The 27,528-nt window shown below is 26.2% G+C and overlaps 1 protein-coding gene across 2 annotated transcripts; it reads right to left on the reverse strand.

Annotated features, from left to right (window-relative positions):
- Window positions 1–1,154: 1,154 nt before the first annotated feature.
- LOC122508838 (ankyrin-3-like) lies at window positions 1,155–22,668 on the reverse strand. Of its 2 annotated transcripts, XM_043622412.1 has the most exons (3): window positions 22,319–22,668; window positions 6,529–6,616; window positions 1,155–3,350 (listed from the first exon to the last, which is right to left on the reverse strand). In XM_043622412.1, the coding sequence occupies exon 3, from the start codon at window positions 3,299–3,301 to the stop codon at window positions 1,238–1,240; it is 2,064 nt and encodes a 687-aa protein (XP_043478347.1). In that variant the 5' UTR covers window positions 3,302–3,350; window positions 6,529–6,616; window positions 22,319–22,668; the 3' UTR covers window positions 1,155–1,237. The 2 variants fall into 2 exon arrangements, with proteins under 2 accessions (XP_043478347.1, XP_043478348.1); XM_043622413.1 differs by lacking the exons at window positions 6,529–6,616; window positions 22,319–22,668 and adding an exon at window positions 3,624–3,695.
- Between the last annotated feature and the right edge of the window lie 4,860 nt (window positions 22,669–27,528).

The following is a 27,528-nucleotide window of genomic DNA, read 5'->3' on the forward strand; positions in this document are numbered from 1 at the left end:
CATATTGCAGTGAGTTCGTACATAAAAACTAAACATTTTTCTCTTTGAAACCCCACCTCTACAACTGTAACTGTTTCTGAAATGTTCCATTTGTAACAACTGCGCAGCGTAACAACCGCACCTAGTCTCCCCTATATAGTAAACTATAATGTATAACTATAATTTAATTAATTAAAATAATTATATTTTATGACTTCGAACAAACAATTTTGACATTCATAAATATAGTAAAACTTGAAAATAATTTTTTTCTTACAATGAAAAATTTTAAACAATTACTATTTTCAAAGTTGTCAATAAATGAATTCTTGAATATTATATTTCATGAATAAGTTAGTCTTAGTATAATAAGCAAGAAAAAATAGTAAAATTGTTACAAAGAAAGATTCGTAATAAACTTCTAATTGAAACAAGTAAATATAAATATAAAAGAATGTAATATTAAATTATATACTTACATTTTTAAATCCATGTAGATTTTCCTGTTTCCTTAATTTATCAATTTTCTAAGATTATATTTCGTTAAAAAAATGTTAAGTTATGTATTTTAAGAAAATAGTTGTTTCGCAGCATTTTAAGAATATTTTACTTTCTCAATTTTAAGTATCTGTATTTTTGAAGATTTTATTTTAGAAAATAAAATATGATTTAATTGAATATACAAAAAAATGTAATGCTATGAAAACAAAATATATTATAACATTATTGTAAGTTTGGGATAAATTTGTAAAAATATTAAAAAAACAAAATCCGTTTTTAATACCCTTTATTAAACTTTTAATGTAAGATACCATTATGTTGTGTAAATAAAAAGTTTTATATTTTGAGGTAAAGTTTAACAAATATAAGAATTTAGAATCACATCTTTAATTTTTTAAATTAAGATATTTTTGTAAATAAACAAGTCATGACATAAATATACATACATACACACAACATTCACATGTACACATTAATTATATTTATACTATTTAAATATATACACTATATACATTATTTACATTAAAATAACAACAAACATATTTTACAATAAATAATTTGATAATAAAACATAAATTGTATAAATTACAATAAAATATAAAGCCCACACAGTACTAAAAGTTGCAGCAGTATTGACATTTTCTTATTAAAGTAACTGTTGAGAAAATGTTACTATTGATGCGAATTTGAGTACTGTGAATGGTAACTAGAAATTAAAACGAAAATCTAATGTTTCTATTTTTTAAGTTCATAATAATTAAATTTCAGATAGAATATTTCCAAACACCTGAAAATCTCTACAAGAAAGATAACTAAGAATCTTCTCAACAACTAGACACGGTAGCTTTTTCTCGCCGAAATTCATAAAAAAATCGATAGTTTTATCAACAGAAGCTTCTAATAATTTAATTCTTGACAATCTACGATTTATTAAAAGTGCATAACATGGGAAATTAGAACTTATATCTGTATTATAAGTCAATTCATTTCTTAATTTTGCAATTTTAATAACACGCACTAATGTTGAAAAATTCCACGTTAAAATATTGTAATATGAAAATTTTCTTCTGTGCACTACTATCGCTTTCTTTAATTCTTCCTGTTCTAGTTTTGACTTTTCAAAATATGTAGAAGCTTTGTTGAAATGACCCGGTTTTATAAAACATTTAACATAATTTCCGATTTTATCCTCTCTTAAAGAGATGAAAGACAGAAGAACTTCTAATCCCTTTCCACCAGTTGACCACGAGCTTGAAACTAAACCTTGTGTATGGGAATCAGGAGACAAATTCCATAATTCATTGTCTCCTAATTCCAATAAGGTTAGCACAGCTTTAGGATTGTTAAAGGAAGCAGCCATTTGCAAAACCGTCCACCCTTCATTACTTCTGTCATTTAAATTTGCACCATGGTATGCGAAAAGTTCTATCATTTTGGAACATGGATTTTTCACATTTGTTATGTAATACATAAGAGGAGTATAACCCAAATAATTCCTTACATTGACGTCAATGCCTTTTGCCAGTAGAAGATCTACTGTTTTAAAGGCACCATCAATCGCTGCGAGATGAAGAGCTGTATTCTCTTCTGTATCATAAGCACAAAAATCTGTAAGGAATTCCAAAAAAATCTTCATTTCTTTCCAACGACCTGTTCTGCACACTTCAAAGAAAGGATTAAAACCATTATGTCCTGAAATTTTAGGATTTGCTCCATAACTCAGTAATAGCTTTAATATCTTTCTATCAAAAACAGGTCCCGGAACGAAATTTAGATCATGCAATTCTTTACAGAAAGAATTCCAAGACGAATTTAAAACTTCTCGCGTGGTCCACTCACCGCAAACTAAATGCAATGGATTGCTTGTACAATCCGAATGTGAAATCAGTCCAAAATTGGTCTGACATGAATTCGGATTGACATGCGCTCCAAAGTTTAGCAGAATACTGCAAATGTTCTCGTTTCCAAGATATGATGCGTAATGAAGAGGTGTTAAATCGCTACGAGTTTTGCAATTGGGATCCGCTCCTTCTTGTAAGAGAAACAGCACAACTTCAGGCAGTTGAAGACTCACTGCGTAATGAAGTGCTGTTTCGCAAAATGTACCTTGAAAATTTAATTCAAAGGGAAGAAATCGATACTGTGTTTCATCTCTTTCCACATTACTCTCAATTAACGGTTTAGTGTAGCCTGTACATTCTTCTACATATTTCTCACAGTCTTCTAAAACTAATTGTAAAATATGTTTGTTGTTTAATTTTGCGGCTAAAAAAATTAATAAAGGATAATCTAAGTATTCTCGACATACGTATTTTTGGATCTGAAGAAGTACTTTGAAGATATCGTCAATTTTATCATATTTATCATTTTTAAAAAGTCTTAAGTTTCTATTAAAAATTAACTCTGTTTGAAAATTGTTATTAATATATAATGGCAAATTATTTACAAAAAATCTAACTACTTCTTCAGATCCAAAAATGATAGCCTGACGCAGTAAACTCCAATCATTAATTACCCTATTATTTAATAGTATTTTAACTATATCTACCGAACTCTTAATGGCATAAAACAATGGAGTTTTCTTCTCTTTGTTGAAAGCATAAATATCCGCCCCTAAGTTACACAAAACTGCTACGGTGTCTAATGAGCCTTCTGTTACCGCAGCGTGTAAAAATGTGTTGCCGAATTTATCGCTTTGGTAAACGCTTCCTTGTAACAGCAACTCATTAACGAGACACTGATTATTCTGCCTCATTGCTTCCTTGAAATTCTCCATGACAATTTCGGAAAGGATGTTAAGAGGAACTGACGTATTTTCCATTATTGTTTTTTTGTCTCTCGTCGTTTGAATGTTGTACCTTTAATGATTTCTGTAAAAAACATTAAATAATTTTTCTAACTGCATTTTAAATGTTATATCTATATAATTTATAAAGCACCAAAAGTTTCCAAAAATTCACGAGATATTCTATGGATATTTTTAGAATGCTTTACTGATATATGTGGGATGTGGAAATTTTTGTCAAGAGAATAAATTATTTATGAATTATTTTAATTTTATTTCTTTAGATTCTCCTTATTGTTTTATTTTCTTCCTTTATAGGTATTAGAAGAAAATAGTAATATAAAAAACAAATATCCACCATCGATATTTTAAGGATGTCTTAGTAGAGGTAACTTTCAATATCGCGGGGAAAGACTGAGTTGTAAAGTATAAAAATGTCGATTACAAACAGAAATATGGATTTTGTCAAAATGTGAAAAAATAAAAATTAATAGGCAAACTGTGTAATATTGATAACTTACCATTTGATTTGTGTATCTTTTTAGAAAAGTTAGAAAATTGTATACTTATACTCACTTTCATTACATATTTCAGTATATTTTTGTTATTGAAGTATATGTTCAAAAGGAAACTACAAGATTATGAATATTTTTAAAGTTACGATGAAAATCGTAAAAGTGACATACCACGAACCTGACAAGTACACCACAGTTAGGACACATAAATAAATAATCAAATAGATATTTTCTTTTCAATATCCGCGCTTCAAAATAATGCCAATAGAAGTAAATTAAAAATAAAATTGAGTAATAAAATCACGCTTTCGTTAACATGTGTAGGTACAAAGTAGTTAACAGTTGGGGACATGAAAAACGTGTTCATATACGCAGAATATCATTATAATAAAAATACTTTTATATGCAAAACATCTAGTTAGATTTGGCCTACAAAGTTCTCGAAAGATAGTCTCAATATTTGATCAAGTAACAATTTCGGAACAAAATTTCAAAAAAGTATGCCACGGACATGACAATTTTACCCTATCTTCTCAATTTTAACTATAATAATTATTAGTTAATGAACGAAATTTAAAGTATCTTCAAGAACAGATTTACATTAAGTGGTTCATGAAGTAACTGGCAAAAAAATAATTTTAGTAGTTATTTAAATTTGGAGACATGCAAAAATGACAGGTATTTGAAAATAACCCATACATCAATAGTATGCAGTCTGCCTGTCAAATTTTATTTTACTCACATTTTAACAAAATTCATATTTCCTGTTCGTAATCGGCATTTTCAAACTTTAGAACGATATCGATTTCATTTCAATTAGAATGCCAAATCAGATCAATAAAAGTTAGTTCCAAAGATCTAGGAGGGCGCAAGATTCACGATGAGAAAATAAAATTGGCCTAACCCACCAATACGGTTTTCACGCGATACCATATAAGGCTTAAGTCACCACCCGGTAAAAAGGCTTGAATAGAAAGCAGGAGGTATTAAAAATTATTTGATCATCAATAGGAAGACGAAAATTTTAAAGCAGTGTAATTTTATTATGAATTATGTGAATTATATTAGTGTGTATATTTATTAAAAAAACTCAAGAAAGAAAAACTAATCAATTGGAGCAACAAAGTCAATCTTCTTTAAAGAAGAAATACTTTAATATTTTCAACAATTAATTTTTCGCAACTTGAACTCTTACTCTTGAGTATGAAATAAAGTAAGTTCAATAGAAAAAACCATTTAATTTAAGAAAAAAATAATTTGAAAAATCGAATTTCAAAAGCGGCACTTTCAGAAGAATCATCCATATATGTCACGCACCGAACAAAAGGTATCTCAGAAGTAAAAAATTTAAGGTTATGATTTAAATTTTTTTAGTAAAAATGCAGAAAGAGAATCAATTATTAATTAAAAATGGTTGGTCTTCAAGTTTTCATTATATTCAAAATATTCAATGAATATTGGTTTCAAATTTAAATAAATAAAAATAAATTGTTAATGAAGATAAATCTAACACGAACCCAACTTATAATTCAATTCTTAGTAAAAAAAACTGATTCAAACGGATTGAAATGCATTAAGATTTTTTGTAGAAAGCGGGATTCATTCAAGCTCTTTGTATATTCGATTGAATTCGATTTAATTTGCCTGAAGTTGTGCGAACGAATTCGCATTCGTAAGAAATGACCAAGGCATGCATTGAATTCGTGCTGACGAATTAAAAAAATTAAAGGCCCCAAAACTTGTCCATTGAATTAGTAAGAATAGAAGGTGTGGAAGTTCAATACAGTTTGACGAATTCAGGAAAATTGCAACATAGCTCCAATTCGTATTTGTCACAAAGCGGAATTCACTGAAACTCTGTGAATTCTTTTCAATTTATTTCAATTAGTTTTTGTTTACTGGGTTGCTTCTTAGGTAGCTTTCTTGGGAGCGCGTCACATATACTCTTATTGGGAATTCAAAACTCAGGACAAAAAAGGAATTAAAAAGAATTCAATTTTTTCAATACTTTCTAATGCAAGCCTTTTTACCGGACACAAATTATGTTCGCTTACGGCTAATTCTTTATTTTTACTGTGTATACAATAAGAGACATTCCACGCCAAACCAACATATCGTCAAAATTCACATTTTTTATTTAGATCAAACATTTTTTATCTTTTAGTACTAGTTGAAAAAGAGCTTCATGATTTTTTTTCAAATTTTTTTACCCAGCCGTTTACAAGATACGAATTTTTCAAAATTTTACGTTTTGAAAAAAATGTTTTGAATGCTCATAATTTCTACAAATGTGGATGAATTTTAAACTTTTTTAAATGAAAATTGTTTGTTTTTTCATAGATAAATACTAAAATTTCCTTTCGGCTTTATCATATATTGTAACAAAGTTTCTTTCAGTGGGGGTAAAAAAATTTGAAAAAATCATGAAGCTCTTTTTCAACTAGTACTAAAAGATAAAAAATGTTTGATCCAAATAAAAAATTGTGAATTTTGACGATATGTTTGTTGGTGTGGAAAGTCTCATAAGCATTTATATATAATTTGAATATAAATTAAAACACTCAAATAAACTTTATTTCTTATATGAAGTTAAAGAAACTGTTAATGAAATGCCAAAAAAAATAAAACAATTAATGATAAAACTTGGCTGACAACTTTGCTTGTTTTTTCTTTTTAACATAATATCATGTTAAATAAAAATTTATAAACGCAGTAATTTAAGAAATGATTAATTAATTGTTTTCTTACCTTGTGTAGATTTAATTGCCAACGTTTTCTTCGACAAATTATAATTTCTCCTCTGGATGTGTATGTCAGCAAATCGCAAAGTTGGAACCTTAAAAATACAAACATTTTTAATGGAATTAAAATCCTTTTTACCAATAAAGTAGTTTTGGGTAGTTCATAAACCACGTAGCCTATTTTGAGGGGGCAAGGGGATAAGTATTGACCACGATACAATGTTCTTCATGTGAAGAGGGGGGTCAAAATTTAAAAAAAGGGACTACCGAGTTTATGAATGACCGCTTTTTAATCTTTATGCTGCTCCAACAATATACAGCCAGCCATAGAATATGGATGCAGCAACCTTAACTATGGTTATTTGGCTGTGTCAACTATTCCTTCCTTTTCGTGAAGGGACCACTAATAAATTTTAATTAAAAATTTGAAACATTATTGTTTTCTCCAAAATGTTAAGGATAATAATTCTAAAATGCTATTATTTTTGGAAATATGTAGGGTCATTTGGGGTAAATGTAAACAGTAGATGTTTCAGCTAAATTTACAAATTTAAAAATAAGTATGAGGTCAATATTTTTACCTCAGCTCACCTACAAGATGTTCTGAGTATTGCCAATATTTTATTTTGACCATTGGCAATGCCATAGTGTAAGTTATTTTTTAATGCAAAAAAGATTGAAAATCAAAATTTTACTGTTTCAGTATTTTGTCTCGCATTTGCATAAAAATAAATTTAAAAATCAAACAAAAATATGTAATTCTTCCTTATTAATGCCCCTATTTTCGTCAATTTACTTAATAAATAATTAAGTGTTTACATTTACCCCGAGAATTCGAAAACAGAACTTAAACTACATTTTAAAAGAAAATAATTGAATAAATTTTCTTTTATTTAACAATTTCATTACTTTGGCAATGTAAAATTACATATAAAAAAAAATTAGGTCATCTTTAAAAAAAAAATTTGATCAAAAAAAATTTTTAAATTTGATAAACTTTTAAAAATATTTTTAGGTTTATCCCCCATATTGGATCCGCCATTTTGAAAATTAAAAATTTGACGTCAAATTCGTATTCAGCGACCTCAAAAACCCCCTAGTAGCCAGATTCAAGCAAATTTGATCAATTTTTAAAAATATTATTTTTAGGTTCATCCGCCATATTGGATCCACCATTTTGAAATTTAAAAATTCGATTTCAGATTCTTATTCAGCAAAAGAAAAAAAAACTTCTTTTTACCAAGTTGAATGAAAATCTATTAAAATTTGTTCAAATTATTCAAGTTTTTACATGACTAATTTTGTAATGGTTGATTGTTTATTTTATATGATACGTTATTAGTCAACTGGTTGATTTACTATACATCTACGAAGAATTTCTTTTCAGTTTTTTCATCCATTAATACAGTAGTATACTTGAAATAACTTGTTTCTTAAACCTCGCTTAACTACAGTGGTGTTTACATTTACCCCGAATTTTAGGAAAATTTCAAAATCTCGGGGTAAATGTAAACACTCAGTTTTAGGCGATTCAGGTGCATCAATATTTTTTTGTACCTCATAAAATTTTTCTAGGGAAGTAACGTAACAAGTTCATGCAAAAGAAATCCGGCCGTTTTACCCTTTAAACAAAAAAAAACTAATGTTTTTCGTGAAAAATAGATATTCCGTTTACATTTACCCCAAATGACCCTAATTGAAAATATTAAAAATATTGAATTTTAAAAAATTATTCAGGATGTCTAGCGAATTATGATTTTCAAATTCCCGGCAAAATCCCAGATTTCCCGGACCAGGCAGGATCTGGTTCAGATAATCAAAAGTTCGGATAATAAAAATTGCAATTATTTTCTTTATATTTGTGAATAAATGATTGTTTTGAAATTATTTTGCACTATTCAATGTCATTTATGTCTTCTTTTAGATATTTACCTACATTAAAAATCACTGAAGTTCAACTGCAATAAGTTAAAAACATTAGGATTTATATTTAAACTTTCAATTTAAAACTTTAAAATGTTAAAAACTTAAGCAACAATTATATAAATAATAATAATATACGGTCAATTCTACGTCACAAGTATTTTTTATTTATTCCGTTTAGAAAAAAGGTATACGTATCCTTTATTTTTCTATTCTATTAGGGGACCAAAATAATATTTTTGCAAACTATTCTTATTATTTGTAAGTGTGTATTACACTGCAAAAATAGGTATCTTTTTCGGTATCTTAAAATAAGACTTAAGATTGAAAAATGGTATCTTACATCTTAAAATAAGATGTTTTCTAAAGTATCTTACTAATATCTAAGATGCTTTATACGTTTTAGGAGTGATTAAAAAATTTTTCCCATCTTAGAAAAGTAAGTTACTTTGGTAAGTTTTTTAAAGTATCTTAAATTAAGATGTTTTTGGTGCAATAAGATGTTTGGCGATAAAGTTACTTATGTATCGTAAGATGCAACAAAAATGTTAGTTACTAAAAAATAAGATGGATAAAGTGTTATCCATAGGAGCCTATGGTTAACCTCAAATTTTTTTTCCTAAAAAATATGCTGAAAATGTGTAAGATGATGCTTTTAACATCTTAAATTAAGACATTTCAAATCACTAAAAAGTGTCTACCAAAACATCTTAGAAATGACTACCAAAACATCTTAAATTAAGATGCTTCTTTTTGCAGTGTAGATAAGTAAAAAACTAAACATGTTCTTGGCTCAGTTTTCTAAATTCAATAGTTTTAGAGTTATAGATAGATAGTTTATAATAAGTCTACTTTTAAAAATCCAAAAAAAATACAAAAATTTAGTTACCTATAAAAAATGAAAAAAATAGATTAACAATATATTTCGAGATATATTTTCATCTTAATTGAAAATGTGGACTGTAATTTAACCTGGAATTGCCTACATATTAGGGTGGCTTTTATTTACCAAGTTGAAGATAACATTTGGGCCCCCTCTACATTAAATCTTTGGCCTAAATTATGAAAAAATTCGATAAGAAAATTCAATTTAAAAGTCAACGTTCGGTTAGAAAGTTTTGGTTTGGAAGATCTTCAACATATTCTAACATGTTTTTAAATACACTGAAAGACAAAAATATTGATTAAAAATAGGTGTAAGATAGAACCCAGTAAAAAAAAAAGTATTGAGTGGAGCGTTTAGGAATTGAGTGAAGCTCTGAGCTAATACGGATTCGAGTAAAATCCGTATTGGGACGTTTGACTCAATCTTTTTTTCATCCGCCGAATACGGTCTTATTTTAGCATTAAAATTAAAATCACATAACCAAAGTACACATTATAAATTGAAAGCACAATTGTCCTGGAGTGTAAAAATGCCGATTTCGATAAGAAACAGTGAATATTTGTTAAAAATTGGTAAAAGCAAAGTTTGATAAGCGCGACTGAATTTACCATGTGAATAAATGAAGTGGTAAGTTTAAATGGACTAAAAGAAATCTACTGTTACCGACAGAAAGTTCCTAGAGAATTTAAAACAATGAAATTTCATTGTTTTGTTGAATTTACCATAACTCTCTAGGAACTTTCTGTCGATAAAAGTAGATTTCTTTCAGTCCATTTCGTCCATTTAAACTTACCACTTCATTTATTCACATGGTAAATTCAGTCGCGCTTATCAAACTTTGCTTTTATCAATTTTTAACAAATATTCACTGTTTCTTATCGAAATCGGCATTTTTACCCTCCAGGACAATTGTGCTTTCAATTTATAATGTGTACTCTGGTCATGTGATCTTAATTTTAATGCTAAAATAAGACCGTATTCGGCGGTTGAAAAAAAGATTGATATACCGTATTTCCCAATACGGTTTTTACTCGAATCCGTATTGACTCAGAGCTTCACTCAATTCCTAAACGCTCCACTCAATACTTCTTTTTTTTACTGGGAATTATAAAGTTTTTAATTTATTTGTCTTCATTTAATTATAATTGTTTTAAACGTAAAGTATTTATTTTAAAATCGTTTCAGATTGACGGTAAATTACCACATGGCTAAAATTTCATAGTGAAATTTTTATTAATTATTATTAGAATGCAAATTTTAGGAGTGTATTTATAAAAAAATAATATTATTGGCGTTAAAACTTAGTTAATTTTTTATTTCTATAAACGTAGAAATACAATTTCGTTCTCTAAAGCTCTTTTCCAATCAAGAGTTAGTGAAAATCTGTTCTTGTAATCCTCTACCACGACAAAACCAGCCTAACCCAATATTAACTATTTTATTCATTTAATTGATAATTTAAATTTTACCGCTTTTGTAGTGCTGGCTCTATTGAGAGAGAAGCGATTTACACACATGCGTCATATTCAACCCTCTGGCGCATGACTTTCCACCGGAAAAGTGGTTTCCAAATGCATACATTTTTCTTAAAGTTGAATTTGTTTGAAACTTTGTATCTACGGGTGCTTAGAAATGCTGATTACGAATCCGAAGTCAGTTTTTGAAAATTCAAAATGGCGGAACCAATATGGTGGATGATTTTTTTCAAAAATTGTTGGATTTTTATAAAACTTGTTATCTAAGAGTTTTTGGGGTCGCTGATTACGAATCTGAAGTCAAGTTTTGAAAATTCAAAATGGCGGATTCAATATGGCGGACGAATTTTCAAAAAATTGTTGGATTCTCATAAAACTTGAAACCTAAGGGGTTATTCGAGTCGCTGATTTACGAATCTGCAGTTAGTTTTTGAAAATTTAAAATGGCGGATAACTATTTTCAAAAATTATTGTAATAAGTTATTTTAATGGTATAATATTCTTTGTAAAATTTTTTTTAAAAATTAAAAAGGGATTAAAAAAATTTATCTCAAAATTTCCAATTTGGATGTTTCACAGGGTGCCTACTAAACGGGAAATAGACGGGAATTTTAATCGACCGGGAATAAGCCAGGAATTTCATGCCAAACCGGGAATTTTTTCACCAAATTAAAAAAAGTTTTATTATTTTAATTTGTTTTTAAAAAATCGCTTTTAATTAAATTTTTATAGACATTTATACTGTTCTATAAATTTCAGTTAAAAATAATTAATTTGATAGTAAAATATCAGTCACGGACTTAAATATAGTATGTAAATAAATTTTTTAAAAAATGTCTTTAAAAACCTATTAAAAATATTTTGAAGAACTCCCAAATAAAAACACCGGATTAAACCCAAACATTCGACTATTAAATTAGAATTTTTCTCGATTTTATGTCCTACGAAAGGTGAATAAACAACGAGTGTGTCCGATTTTTGCACTTTAACTAGTAAAATTTGGCTAAATCTATTAATCTCTATACTAAAAGCTTTATAACTTATTCAATTATGAATAGAAAATCTTGTATTTTAGGTCATTTTAAAGATAAAAGTGTGCACTTTAAGAATCTAAAAACCGATTTAAAAAATTTTGTCAAGTAGAAAAATTATTTTTAAAAAACCAAAAGTTTGTAAAATCCCATGTATTTTAAATGGGAAAAGTAGGCGCTTACGGGAGAGGGTAAATCAATCTCAAAATTAATTTTCTTATCGAATTTTTTCATAATTTGGGCCAAAGATTTGATGTAGAGGGGGGCCCAAATCAACTTGGTAAATAGGAGCCACCCTAATATATACCTATAATGTATCCTTTTAATATTTTTGAAAAATATAAGACTGAAGATAGTTCTCCGGCTTCTACGCTTGTTAAAATTGATTTTGTTCAAATTATTCCAGTTCAAACTTCTACGCTTGTTAAAATTGATTTTGTTCAAATTATTCAAGTTCAAACTTTTTCTTTTGCATGCGATTATGTTAAAAATAAAAAATGTCAACCGCATTATCTCGTTTTTTGACATGGTAAAGGGTTTTGAAATTTTTACCTTATTTAAAGGGCTCCGAAGTAACATTTCCTCAAAATTTGAAGAAAATCTATCAAAAATTAATTTTTACAAGAGTAGCAGCCGGAGAACTACCTTAAATTGAAATTTTTTTTATAGTTTTTTATGAATTAGCGTAACTTTCCAAGAATTCGCGGATATTTTTTCAATTCCTGGTTTTCCCGGACGCTAGACACCCCGAAAATTAGAAGCTTATCTTCATTTTTAAATTTATTTTTAAAGATTTTTCATTAAAATTTTTGGTAATTCAATTATTTTCAAAATTTGCAATTAAAATTCTTCAAAAGATGATTTTCAAAAATTGTAACAAAATACTTAAAATAAATTAATTATTTTTAATTAAATTTTACAAAATTTTAACTATTAAAAACAATTTTTGAAAGATTTGTTTATAATTATTTTTTGCATTATAAAAATCAAAATAAGTTCCACTTTTTTTACTAAAAATTGTGGTATTTTGTTGCAATGTTTGGAAGAAAAGTCACAATTTTTGAAAATAAGTCGACAATGTCTCAAATTTCTTAATTTCCCTAACAAAAAATTTTTTTCATGACATTTACCTGACTTAACTGACAAAAATTTTGTTTTAATGTGTCATGGGAATTTTATCATTTATCGCCTAGAAATCATGGAAAAATCTTCGAATTTTATAAGGAGAAATTTGTAGAAACCTTATTGTAGTGTTTATTGAGTTTTTAGATATGAAAATTTCACCAATTTTACTTCTTTCTTTTAACTGGAGAGATAAAAAAATGTCTTTTTTTGAGAAATTGAATAAATTCTACAAGAATTTCAAAGGTTATAAGGGACCGTTCATAAACCACGTGGTCACATTTGGGGGGGGGGTGAATAAAAAGTCCAAGTTTGTCCAAGAAAGGGGAGGGGGGTGTTCAAGCAAATGTCAACGTGGACATATAATCAAAGATATTTCCAAAAAGATATCTTAAGCTTAATCAGGATGAACATAAGTTTCAGTTAATCAATTTCCCTGACAATTTACTGACATTAAAATTAATTTCCCTGACAAAATTCCTTTTATAGGAAAATATGAATGTTTACGAGTCAGTGACATTACGGTATGATTTTCAAATTTTGAAAATATAACAGAAATGAAAATTAATAAATTTTTATTTTCTTGAAACAAAAATAAAAATTTCTTTTTAATACAAAAGAAAAAAATAAGTTTGTAAAATATAACATTTATTAAAAATAAAACAAATGTACAAAATCCTTAATTGTTATATTTTACAAATTTTTTTTTACTTTTTTTTAAATAACGCGATAATAAAATTCTTTTCTTTACGGAAAATGTGTAAAATTTATGATTTTAATTATTTTTTAAAATGACAATTATAACCCTTCCTGAATTCAATTATTTTCTACAATTTACAACTAAACCTTCATCTCTGAATCAATTAATTTAAATAATTTTCCGAAAGATCTTCTAAAATTCTGTTATATTTTAAAATTGTTTTTGAATTTGATTGATAAATTTTAATTAAAAATTTTGAACTTCATTGTTTCCTCTAAAATGTTAAAAATAATTTTTGAATGTTATTTTTTTTGTATATATTTGAATTTTTGAAAATATGTAATTGAAAATATTGAATTTTAAAAAATTAGAAGCTAATTTTCATTTTTAAATTTACCTTTAAAGATTTTTTATTCTTCAAAAATTGGAACAAAACACAAAAGACTTGAAATAAATTAATTATTTTCAATTAAATTTTACAAAATTTCAATTACTATTCAAAAAGATTTGTTTATAGTTATTTATTACATTATAAAAATCAAAATAACTTGTACTTTTGTTTACTGAAAATTGTGGTATTTTGTCGCAATTTTTTTAACCCGTTGCCTGTTTGCGACCCAACGTTGGGTCGTGAAAAAAGTTGGCCCAGACTGTTTCCGACCCAACGTTGGGTCGTGAAAGTTTTAGCAAAAAATATAAATTTGTTATTTAAATTATAAAATAAATTCTTTTATATCATTATTGACATACTATAGGTATCAATGATACTAGAAAAAGTAATAAATAAATAATTGTTTATTATTTTTAAGTAATATAACAATTTAAAAGATTTTGATGGACATTTTGGGGCACTAAAATGAATATTTTTCCAAACAGCGAAAGGGTTAAATGAGTCGAAAAAAGTCTTAATCTTTTATATTTTTTAACATACAGGAGTACAAAAAAAACTTATTTTTTTAATTTGCAATATCCACGTGGACAATTGTATAGGGGGGAGGGGGTTTGACAAATGTCCACGACTGTCCACAACGGGGGGGCGGGGGGGGGTCACAAATTGGTGAAAAATTGTCCACGTGGTTTATGGACGGCCCCTAAACAAATGTGTGCAAATAGTGCCCAGTAAGAAGTAAGGAATTGAGAAGAATTGAACATTTTTAAATTTTTACAGAAAATGTTAAATTATCAATTTTTTTGAATTCCGTTTCTGTCCAATTCCTATATGTATCCTTTTTGAGGCAAAGATTTCTTGAAATAATAATTAAATAATAATAATAATAATAATTTTATTTAAATTTTTTTAAATAATTGAATTTTGGAGAAGAATTTTATTATTTATAAAGATAATTGAAATAATAATTAAATAATAATAATAATAATAATTTTATTTAAATTTTTTTAAATAATTGAATTTTGGAGAAGAATTTTATTATTTATAAAGATAATTGAAATAATAATTAAATAATAATAATAATAATAATTTTATTTAAATTTTTTTAAATAATTGAATTTTGGAGAAGAATTTTATTATTTATAAAGATAATTGAAATAATAATTAAATAATAATAATAATAATAATTTTATTTAAATTTTTTTAAATAATTGAATTTTGGAGAAGAATTTTATTATTTATAAAGATAATTGAAATTTAGGTTAGAATTTTTTTCAATTTTTGAACATAATTGAATTTCTGAAATGATTTGTAACATCTCTACAAATTCAATTTGTTTTAGTGACTTTAACTAAAATTTAACTAAAATTTAATTAATTTCAGAAGAATTTGAATTATTAAAATATTTCAAAAATCTAAGTTTTTTAAATAATCGTTCGAGCAGTGACTCAGTATCCGGTGAGCTCCTCACAGTGGCAAAAAATGTACTTTTTCGTTTCAATTCATCACTCTACAAGTTAAAATTATTTTTCTTTTTTTCAAAATCTTCGTAATAAAATTCTCTATCGATCTCTAGAGCCCGATTTTTAAATTTTTGTTTTTAAACATTTTTTTACTAACAATAAGTATTAAAAAAATCATAAGAAATATATTATTTTAGCTTCATTAATTGAGAAGATTAATCAAAAAACCTATTACAATAATGTTTGAGTGTTTCTGATTTATGAAAAAAAGTATAACAATTTGGCATTTTTTTATAAACTGTAGTTAGGGCTAGAGATTTCAAGTTTTTCTCAATTTTGTTAATTGTTTAAACAATTTATTCAATTTTTATACTTTTTTATAAATCAGAAACAATCAACCATTATTTTAATAGGTTTTTTGATTAATCTTTTTAATTAATGAAGCTAAAATAATATATTTTTTACGACTTTATTATTTCATTAATACTTACCTATTGTTATTAAAAAAAATGTTTAAAAACAAAAATAAAAAAATCGGGCTCTAGAGATCGATAGAGAATTTTATTACGAAGATTTTGAAAAAAAGAAAAATCATATTGGTAAAAAATTGTGACCTACTGTAGTGATTTGAAACGAAAAAGTATATATTTTTCGCCACTGTGCGCTCAATTAAATTAATAATTCAAAATTGAAACTTTATAAAATTTCAAATTGAAACATTTTAAAGTTTATTTATTCATGTGTAAACGCAACTCTTTTAAAATTCAATTAACTTTGAAATATTTAAGTAAAATTATTCATTAAATAATTTAAAAGTAATTTTATGATAGTTCTTCAAGAATTAAGTTATTTAAAATGAAATTATTGCCAGGAATAGAAAAAATTGAAGGTTTTGTATTAGAATTCGTGGTAATTTTCGAATTTCATAGTTTACGGAGCAAACAAAAAACCCAATGGGAAATTGCCAATGCTCACCATTGGCTAAATAATGGACCAATATTGGCTGCCAACAGTTTCTTTTGGTCAAACATTGGCAACCAATATTGGACCACTATTACCAGGGTCTTGGGATGATCACGACTTTGCCAAGCAATGGCAGCCAATATTGGATCACTATTGGCTGCCAAGGCAAATGCCGGACTTTCCAAGCCTTGGTTATTCATTGGCAACAAAGATTGGACCAATATTAATGACCAATTATTTACCAATGCTTTAAAATTAAATTAATGCTTGGTTATTCTTTGGTTACCAATATTGAACCAACGTTAGAAATCAATATTTTACACATACCAACACATAGCACAAATTTTTCAAAAAAAAAAATTAAAAATAAATTACTAATCTAGAGAAGGAAAAATAATTAATTTAATTAGAACACTCTGTTAAAAACAGAATGTGATAAAAATCAGACAAAGACAAAATTTGTCTAAATTTAAGAATACAAGCATCTCTTCTTATATATAGAACTGGTAACACAACTTGCTGGTGAGTGAAAGAAGCTCTGGCGCACCCTGGTGTTCGATTTTGAAATGTCCCGCGCTGCTTCAAAGTATATGCTCGAAATTACTTTGGATAAGTGCCACCAGGGTGCGCCAAAGTTTCTTCCTCTCGTTAGCAAGTTGTTTCACCAGTTCTATATAAGAAGAGACGCTTGCATTGTCAAACTTAGACAAATATTATCTTTGTTTGATTTTTATCACATTCTGTTTTCAACAGAGTGTTCTAATTAAATTAATTATTTTTTTCTTTAGATTAATAATTAAATTTTTTTTCAATTTTTGCTACATGTTGGTATTTGTAAAATTTTGATTTCAAACGTTGGATCAATATTGGTAACCAATAAATAACCAAGAATTAATTTAATTTTAAAGCATTGGTAATTAATTGGTCATTAATATTGGTCCAATCTTTGTTGCCAATGAATATCCAAGGCTTGGAAAGTCCGGCATTTGTCTTGGCAGCCAATAGTGATCCAATATTGGCTGCCAATGCTTGGCAAAGTCGTGATCATCCCAAGACTCTGGCAATAGTGGTCCAATATTGGTTGCTATTATTGCACCATCATTGGTACTGCTGGCTCCCAATATAGGACCATTATTGCGCCAATTGTTAATTTCCCATTGGGAAGACTCAAAAATTTAGAATTTTCTTATAAATTGTAAATATTTAATTTTTTCCAGTAAAAATCCCTAATTTTTCCCTGATCAATTCTACTTTCTTTATTTTCTTTAAAAAATAGTGTTAAAAATATGTTTATTTGTTTAAAAAAGTCAATATTTTTACGCTGTGTCTATTTCGCCCGTCTGGGCGAAATAAGAGAGATGAATTATTTCGCCCGTCATGAAAAATTAGTAAGAAGGGGCAAAAGGGCGAAATAAAAAGAGTAAAAATTATTTCGCCTATCATGAAAAATAAGTAAAAATATGTAAAACGGGCGAAGTAGCAATGACACATTGCTTCGCCCGTTTTTTGGTCTTTTAATTAATTTTAATGGGAAAAAGGTTAGCTTCCCAGTAAAAAAAGAAGTATTGAGTGGAGCGTTTAGGAATTGAGTGAAGCTCTGAGCCAATACGGATTCGAGTAAAAACCGAATTGGGACGTTTGACTCAATCTTTTTTTCATCCGCCGAATACGGTCTTATTTTTGCATTAAAATTAAAATCACATGAGCAGAGTACACATTATAAATTGAAAGCACAATTGTCCTGGAATGTAAAAATGCCGATTTAGATAAGAAACTGTGAATATTTTTTATTTTTTGTTAAAAATTGGTAAAAGCAAAGTTTGACAAGCGCGACTGATTTTACCATGTGAATAAATGAAGTGGCAAGTTTAAATGGACTAAAAGAAATCTTCTGTTACCGACAGAAAGTTCCTAGAAAACAATGAAATTTCATTGTTTTGTTGAATTTACCACAATTCTCTAGGAACTTTCTGTTGGTAAAAGTAGATTTCTTTTAGTCCATTTCGTTCATTTAAACTTACCACTTAATTTATTCACATGGTAAATTCAGTTGCGCTTGTCAAACTTTGCTTTTACCAATTTTTAACAAAAAATAAAAAATATTTACAGTTTCTTATCTAAATCGGCATTTTTACATTCCAGGACAATTGTGCTTTCAATTTATAATGTGTACTCTGCTCATGTGATTTTAATTTTAATGCAAAAATAAGACCGTATTCGGCGGATGAAAAAAAGATTGAGTCAAACGTCCCAATACGGTTTTTACTCGAATCCGTATTGGCTCAGAGCTTCACTCAATTCCTAAACGCTTCACTCAATACTTCTTTTTTTACTGGGTTATTGTCACTTGTATATTTTTGTGAAGATTGAATTAAAAACTTAAAAAGTTGTGAATTTTTATAATAATTCACAAAGTTTTTTTATTTATCAATATTTTTGGTGCTCATTAGTAATTTTCTATATAATATTTTATAAAAGAAACTAGATTATGTATTTTAATATTTTTTCTACCTATCTATATAGACTAAAAATATTAATTTTTAGAAAATTCTTATGAATTTTGTTCAAATCAGTTCAAAAGTATATTAATTCAGATTTGGAAAATAAGTTTTATGATACTATTTTTAAAAGAATGATAAAACATGATATGGTGTAGATTTTTCAAGAAAATTTAATAAAAATATATGTTTGAGTTTCAAAAATTATTTTTCTTTTAATAATATTATTTCAAATTTTTTGAATTTTTTTGTCCAACTTTGACGTCATGCTTATTCCAAGTTAAAAATTACAGGTTAATGCCTATAAGTAATTCTTATTCTGTAGACAATGGTCTTTAAAATAAGCCTAAGATTATTAAAAAGCGTTCATTATTTAAGAAGTTATTCAAATTTTTGTAAAACATTGAAAATGACGATTTTTAATAATATCTTCTACAAATTTTGGCCAAATGAGTTCTGTAAGGTCTTATTCTTTTCAAAATTTTATCGTCTTTCAAAATATAAACCAAAAAAAATTTTACTTTTCATGAATTTTATGTTAAAAAATTTTTGTCATTCCTTTGAAAATGGGTGGACTGACAATTTCGGACGGTACTGTAAAAATCATTTTACACAAATTACATTTTACATAACAATATCGGCGCGAATTTTTAAAGTAACCAATTAGATATTATCAACAACATTGTAATTCGCCAATTTTGAAATTCACATATTTCCATGTCAAATGATCTTATATGTAAAATAAAATCTATGACAACTGAATTCTATGTCAAATAAGAATTATGTGTAATGAGTTATCCGTCAAATGAAATTGATATCAAGTGAACTTTATGTCAAATGAAAATTATGTTAAATGGGATTTATATCAAATGAAAATTATGTTAAATGGGATTTATATCAAATGAAATTTATGTTAAATGGAATTTATGCTAAATGAAATATATATAAATTTAATTTTACGTTAAATAATAATTATGTTAAATGATATTCACGTCAAATGAAATTTATGTCAAGCTAATTTTATGTCTAATGATATTTATGTCAATTGAGAATTATGTTAAATGACATTTATGCCAAATAAAATTGACGTCAAATGAATTTTATAACAAATAAAATTTACGTTAAATGAGTTTTATGTTAAAAGAAATTTATGTTAAATGATTTTTATGTCAATAGAAATTTATGTTGCATAATTTTTATGTTAAATGGGAATTAAGTTATCTGAGTTTATTTATGTAACATAATATTTCTGTTTAATGAATTCTATATGACAAATGATATTTATGTTAAATGGTTTTTGTGTCCAATGAAATTTATGTCAAATAATGTGCATATTATGTGAATTTTATGTTAAGTAGTTTTATATCAAATAACTATTTGGTCAAAAAAGATTTCGGGAATAAGCATGCGTCTCGTATTTTTAGTGACGGCGGCGAAATAATTCATCACTCCTATATTTCTTATTTGGCCCGTCAGCGGGCCAAATAAGTTACTTTTATTATTTGGCCCGTCACCCCACTTCCATGCATTTCAAGATGGGCCAAATAAAAAAAGTAGTTTATTTGGCCCGTCAGATAACAAATTAGCTGTAATTAATAACATTCGATTATTATTATTTCTATTTTTACAAATAGATTAATTTAATCACCAGGTACTATTTTTTACATGAATTTGACAGGTAATGTAATAAGAAAATTCTTCTTAAAAATTTTAATAAAAACGATTGAATTATTTTTAAAAAACATAAACGAATTTTTCACAAAAAAATTAATACTTTGGTAAATAATCAAATTCTCTAAAACTTAATTAGTTGAAATATCTAGTATTTCAAAACAACTTCACGAAAGAATTTAATATTATTAATAAACAAAAATTTGATAAAATTCTACGTGAGAATTTAATTATTTTCATAAATAAATAAATTTTTCGCAAGAGTTCAATTATTTTTATAAATAAAAAAATTATTTTCAGAAATTCAGTTATTTTAAAAAATTTAAATAAAATTCTTCTCAAACATTTAATTATTTTTATAAATATTAAAATTTTTACAGCAATTATAACTTTAAAAAAAAGTTATAAAGTCCTTTGGAAAATTTCATAAACAAAATTTTAAGAAATAATTAAATTTGAAAAAATCGCACAAATTCAAGACATTCTCATTTTTTATGAGAATGTAAAAATTGTATTCTTCGGAAATTTTTATTTTTGTAAAAATATTTTTATTTTTATATTTTTAAAAAGTTAAATTTTAGAATAATTACAGTTAAAGTGAAAAAAGTGAAATTATTGAAAAAGTAAATAAGTACTTAAATATTTATTTAACTATGAATAAAAATTAGCCTTTTTAAGAAAAGTAATTGAAATGTTTTTTAGTTAAATTCCCATAAATAATTTTAAAAAATGAAATTAACTTTCCAATTAATTGGAAATTTTGTCAAATTTCATTGAATTTTGATTTATATTCGAAAAAATGTTATTGTTTACTTTTAAAAATTATTTTTAAATATAATTTATAATATTATGTACTATAAATAATTATGTTTATAATTTGCATCTTTACTTTGAGGTTAAAATATACATTACCTTTTAAATTGATGTAAAAAAAATTATGGTGATTAAATTAATCTATTTGTAGAAATAGTAATAATAATAATCTATTGTTATTAATTACAGCTAATTTGTTATCTGACGGGCCAAATAAACTGCTTTTTTTATTTGGCCCGTCTTGAAATGCATGGGAGTGGGGTGACGGGCCAAATAATAAAAGTAACTTATTTGGCCCGCTGACGGGCCAAATAGACACTCCGTATTTATTAAGTATATAAAAGTTCATTATTCAGATTAAAAGATTATTATAAACAAATACATATAAAAACCAGAATTTTTAAATATTGCGTTGTAAATAAATTTAAAATAAAATAATTCAAAATTTATATTAAAAACAATGTGAAGTAAATAAAACTTATACAATATACATGTGACAATTTTAAATCTTCAAATGTATATACATATAACTTCGAGAGTTTTTGAGAAATGCTTATTATTATATATTATATTCAAATAAAATATTCTACAAAGTTTGAGTAAATGTTCTTTTATGCAAGCCTTATCTGCCTGATAAAAATGTTAGAATCCTTTACCGTACCGAAATTGAGATTTGAATCCAAATATCTCAATTTCGGTACGATAAAAAGGGTTCTAAAACTTTTACAAGACAAAAGGTTTGCATCGTTTGCATAAAGCAAAATTTACTAAAAATTTGAAAAATATTTTATCAAAATTGATTTCTTACAAAAATGAGAGAACTACCTTAATAAAAATAAAACATATATTTATAAAATTACTTACAATTAATTTTTGTGTGTGAGCTTTTGAAATCTTCAACTCTTTGAAGCAGATGCTAAAGGCAGGAGCAGGAATTCTGAATTCTTTGAAGCAGATGAACGCAAATAAAACACTTCTTCAAAACTTAGCACCACAAAGATGAGATAATAAATTACAATATTTTTTCACTGATTTCAAAGTAACATCAAAAACTTTTGAAAGCAATATGATTTTGCTTTTACACTTCTGACACTTTGACACAACAGGGTTTTCTGGTTGAACTCTAAGAGTAACCTGTAAGCTCTAGGTCGAGAGGATCAACTGAGCAATTCTTTACTTGAAATTCAGAACGTAGCCTTGAGTGTCATTAGCACGCTACCCCTTCCCTTGTAGAAGATGAAGGACCCACCCCTTGTGCTGGGATGGTCCAGGCGGGCCTTTTGGGCACTAGGTGTGGCCTAAATCAACAGGGTTGATTTAGGTGGACAATTTTTTTCCATCTGACGTACAACCGAGTTATACCGTATATACAAAATAAATAATTTATTCAATAATAAAATTTAATAATATATGTTTATAAATATTGCTGTAATAGATAGTAAGATAAATATACAATTAGTTATAATATTATAATATATAAATAAATTATAATAATAAAATTTAATAATAAATTTCAATTAAAATAAAATTGTATTAAAACATAAGCAAAAAAAGTTGAATTATACTTTAAATTTGAATCAATAAAATACCCCTGACAGTTAGTCAAATATAATTGACTCGCTGTCATTATGGTGGACGATTTTTCTTTATTTCAATCTGTTAATTTTATGACTAATTGTCATTAAAAATTCATTGCTTCTTCAGTATAGAATTTCACTGATTGCCAGTAATTTTTTTACTAAATGAACCAGTTAATCTGTTTTATCAACTCTCTAAAATTGAATTAGTAAAAATTGTTACTAATTTCAATTATAGTGACTAATTTTGAATTAGTAAGGTTTACTAATAAGTTGGTAAAAATTACTAATTATTAGTAAAATTTACTAATTTAAAAGCAGAAAGTCAATCACCAATAGTAAATCACTATAATTCTCAGTGAATACCTTTTGACAATCAGTGAAAATTAAATGATTGTCAGTGATTTTATCAGTAATTTTTCATTGATTCAAATTTAATATGTTAAATTATCTGAAATAGTGATTTCATTGCAAAAAGAGGTGTCTTATTTTGAGACGTTTTTGGTATCTAAGACACTAAAAACGTCTCAAAATAAGACACCTTTTTTTGCAGTGTTTATACTGAATTAATGAAATTTCACTAATTAATTAGACAAATACGCATTTTAAATCAGTTACATACTTGTCGTTGGGGATAATCAGTAAAATTTCGTTAATTTAAATTTATAAAGTATAATGTAAATGTCTTTTTTAATATTTGATTAAGTTAATGCAATAATTAATAATTAGTTAATAGGTACCTAATAAATTCATAAAAGTTGTCAATGATTGAATTTAAAAGTAAGTCGAAAAAATTAAGATATGGTGTTTATTATTAGAGAAATAATTTAATCTTAAGAAAAATAAGTACTAAGCCAGTGGTGAACATCGGCACTACGTTAGCATTTCCCATTGGGTTGTTTATTTTATATGATGTAAACTGGTTGATTTACTATACATCTACGAAGAATTTTTTATCAGTTTTTCCATCCCTTAAAACAGTAGTATACTTGAAATAACTTGTTTCTTAAACCTCGCTTAACTACAGTGGTGTTTACATTTACCCCGAATTTTAGGAAAATTTCAAAATCTCGGGGTAAATATAAACAGTCAATTTTAGGCGATTCAGGTGCATCAATATTTTTCTGCACCTCATAAAATTTTTCTAGGGAACACTAGCAACAAGTTCATGCAAAAGAAATCCGTCCGTTTTACCTTTTAACAAAAAAAAACTAATGTTTTTGGTGAAACATAGATATTCCGTTTACATTTACCCCAATTGACCCTATGTATCTTTTTTTTAATTAAGTAATACAAATTTTGATTATTTGTCTTCGAACTAAGGGATCATTCACATATTACGTCACGCAAATTTGGAAAATTTTTAACCCTTCCCCCCTTACGTCACATTTTCTTGCATAGAAATTGATAATTTTTACACAGGCCGTCACAAAATTGTAGAGCCTCTCTCCCCCCTAAGCATGTGACGTAATATGTGAATGATCCCTAAGAAACATGAATACATTAGAATGTGAATCTTTATAAAATTCAATTTGTTAAAAAGTTTTTAATAAAATTCTTTAATAAATTTTATTATTTTCAGTTGCATTTCACAAAATTTCTATTAATTCGATAATTTTTTAAAAATATATTTACATACTATATTTGAATCAGTGACTGATTTTTTACTTCCAAATTAATTATTTTTAATTAATTCAAATTTAGAGAACAGTATAAATATCTAAAAAATTGAAATAAAAAGCGATTTTTTAAAAACAAATTTAATTAATAAAACTTTTTTTAATTTGGTGAAAAAATTTCCGGTTTGGCATACAATTCCTGGCTTATTCCCGGTTTTTCCCGGTTAGTAGACACCCTGAGTCTTAAAGCTGATTTTTGACACTTTTTAAAAATGAATTATGGAGTGCGAAGCCTGAATATTGGAACTTCTATAAAAAATATCTTTTTTTTGACGATGAAGCAATTAGTGTTAATGACTTTAGGGCGCACAAAGGAGTAAAGAATCCAGACAACGCACTAATTCACCCTATGGAAGAAAACTGGTGAATACCCAGTAGTTAATATTGTCGTATAGGTCATTAAAATATATTTAAAATGTAATTTTAAACTAATATGAGAGTATATAAAAGAATTGAAAAGAAACTTTTACTTTCAAAGGAAATAAATTCCTTTTTAAATTTTCTCGAAACTGTTATATTATTCTAATACCTAATATTTATTATAAAATACTTAAAATTTTTTGAAGAAATTCAATTTTGTCAACAAAATGCAGCCAATAAATTTGTAATAAGAAAAGTTTATACTTACATAATTTTTTAATTTATTAAAAAGGGAATCTATATATGTAATAAAATTAATAGTTGATTTTTATAATTTTAAAGTTTCTACAAGTTTTCTTTGTAAAATTCTCTAACTGTTCATAGTTTTCAAACAGAGAACTTCTACAAAAATATAATAAAACTTTGCATTCTGTGGAAAAAATTCAAATTTCGTTTGGAAATAATGGTTTTTTAAAAAAATATGGAAATATTTACACCTACACCCACACAGCACCGAAACTTTCCTAAAAATTTATTGAATATTTATTTGCAAACTTCGAAGTATTTACTTGCAAAGTTTAGTGAAAATTGCATAAGGATTTAAATGTCCAACTTCAATAAATAAATAAATTTTTAGGAAAGTTTCACGATATATTCTCGCCTATAATGAATTTTGGTGAAAATGTAATTTAAATGTTCAGGGAAGTTTCACGCTAAACACTTATTTATTTATTGAAGTGGGACATTTAAATTTTTACACAAATGTCACTAAACTTTGCAAGTAAATACTCCGAAGTTTGCAAATAAACCTTTAATAAACTTTTATGAACGTTTCAGTGCTATGTGGGCATTTGGGATTATTTATTTTAAAAATCCATTGTTTTTAAAAAATTATTTACAAAATTTCGGAAATAATTATATATAACAATTTGCAAGAAAAAATTATTTTTCCAAAAATTTTTCAGTTTTTTCCTTCATTTTAAGAGAGGTAATCCCGTCACTTATATTTATAAAAATTAAATTATTCAGTTTAAGAAAAATTAAGTTAAATTCTTTTCCCAGAAGCACGTAGAATAATTATCTTTATATCACTGTAATATTACACTGAATATTCATAATATTAGCTGTAATATTACAGTGATCTAATATCAAAATGTCCGCTGCATGGTAATATTACACGTTGATATTGAAGTAATATTACATGCTAATGTTGAAAACTGAGATAGGTAGGGGAGATTGGGGAATTGTGGGCCACACTTTTTTTAGCTCAATATCTTACACACAAAATTTTTTTTTCAAATTTAAAAATTTTTCGTGTCAGTAGGAGGTATAAACTAACATATATCATAGTCAGTTTCACAAAATTATCACGTACCTTAAAGAAATTTCATTTTTACCAAAGAGTGCAATTTTATGATTTTTAAAAATTTTGGGGAATTGTGGGCCACTGTCTACATTCAGTTCAAAATCAAAAATAACTATGAAATATATTTATTTCATGGTAAGAAATATTAAAAATGTTAAAAATGTTCAAATCAAAAAATTTTTGGCTGGCTTTTTCATTAGAATTTTTCCTTGCTTACTTTATAAAAAACATTTTCTCAATTAAAAAGTAATATTATGAGTAATAATAACTAATATAAATAAAAATTGTAATTTTAACTCTTTCAAAATTAAATATTATATTAGATTCAACTTTGACGATTTAAATTATGTTTTTATACTAACAAACATACAATATATTCGATTGTGACTCTCTGTAAATATGAAATTAGTTACCCAATTATTATTAAATTAAAATTCTTTCAAATTCGATTTTTTTTAAATGTTTAATAAAATTCATTAACAAATTTAATTATTTTCAATTTAAAATTACAAAATTTACATTAATTTGATTATTCTTTAATACATTTTTTAAAAATTCAAGTAACTTTAAAAAAGCACTAGCAACAATTCGCGCGCTAAAGAGCGCGGCTAACTTATTCTTACTATACCTTTTTTAAATAAAATAATAGAATTTAAAAATTTTTCTAATTTAAATTTTTGTTGAAAACACTAAAAAATAAAATTTTTGAGAAATTACAAATAATAAAAATTCAACTATGTTCAAAATTTGAAAAAAATTCTCGTAAAAATCCCCCAATAAATAACAAATTTCTTCTCCAAAGTTCAATTATTTTCATAAATATCAAAAAAATTCTTGTCCTAATTTCAATTATTTTCAAAAATTTTTCTAATTTCAATGATTTTCAATTTCTACTATTTTAATAAAATTTCCCAAAAAGAATTCAATTAGGGGAGAGTAGGCTACATTGAACCAGCGTCAACAGTGAACCACTTCAATTTTCTGAGAAATGAATGAGTGAAATTTTTTCTTATTTAATATATAAGTTAGTTTTACTGAAACAAACTATGTCCAAAAATTTCGGGCACGTAGGTTTATTATTTATGAAGAAAA

The sequence above is a fragment of the Leptopilina heterotoma genome, unplaced genomic scaffold (assembly GCF_015476425.1).
Source record: "Leptopilina heterotoma isolate Lh14 unplaced genomic scaffold, ASM1547642v1 Lhet_58, whole genome shotgun sequence".
NCBI lineage: Eukaryota > Metazoa > Arthropoda > Insecta > Hymenoptera > Figitidae > Leptopilina > Leptopilina heterotoma.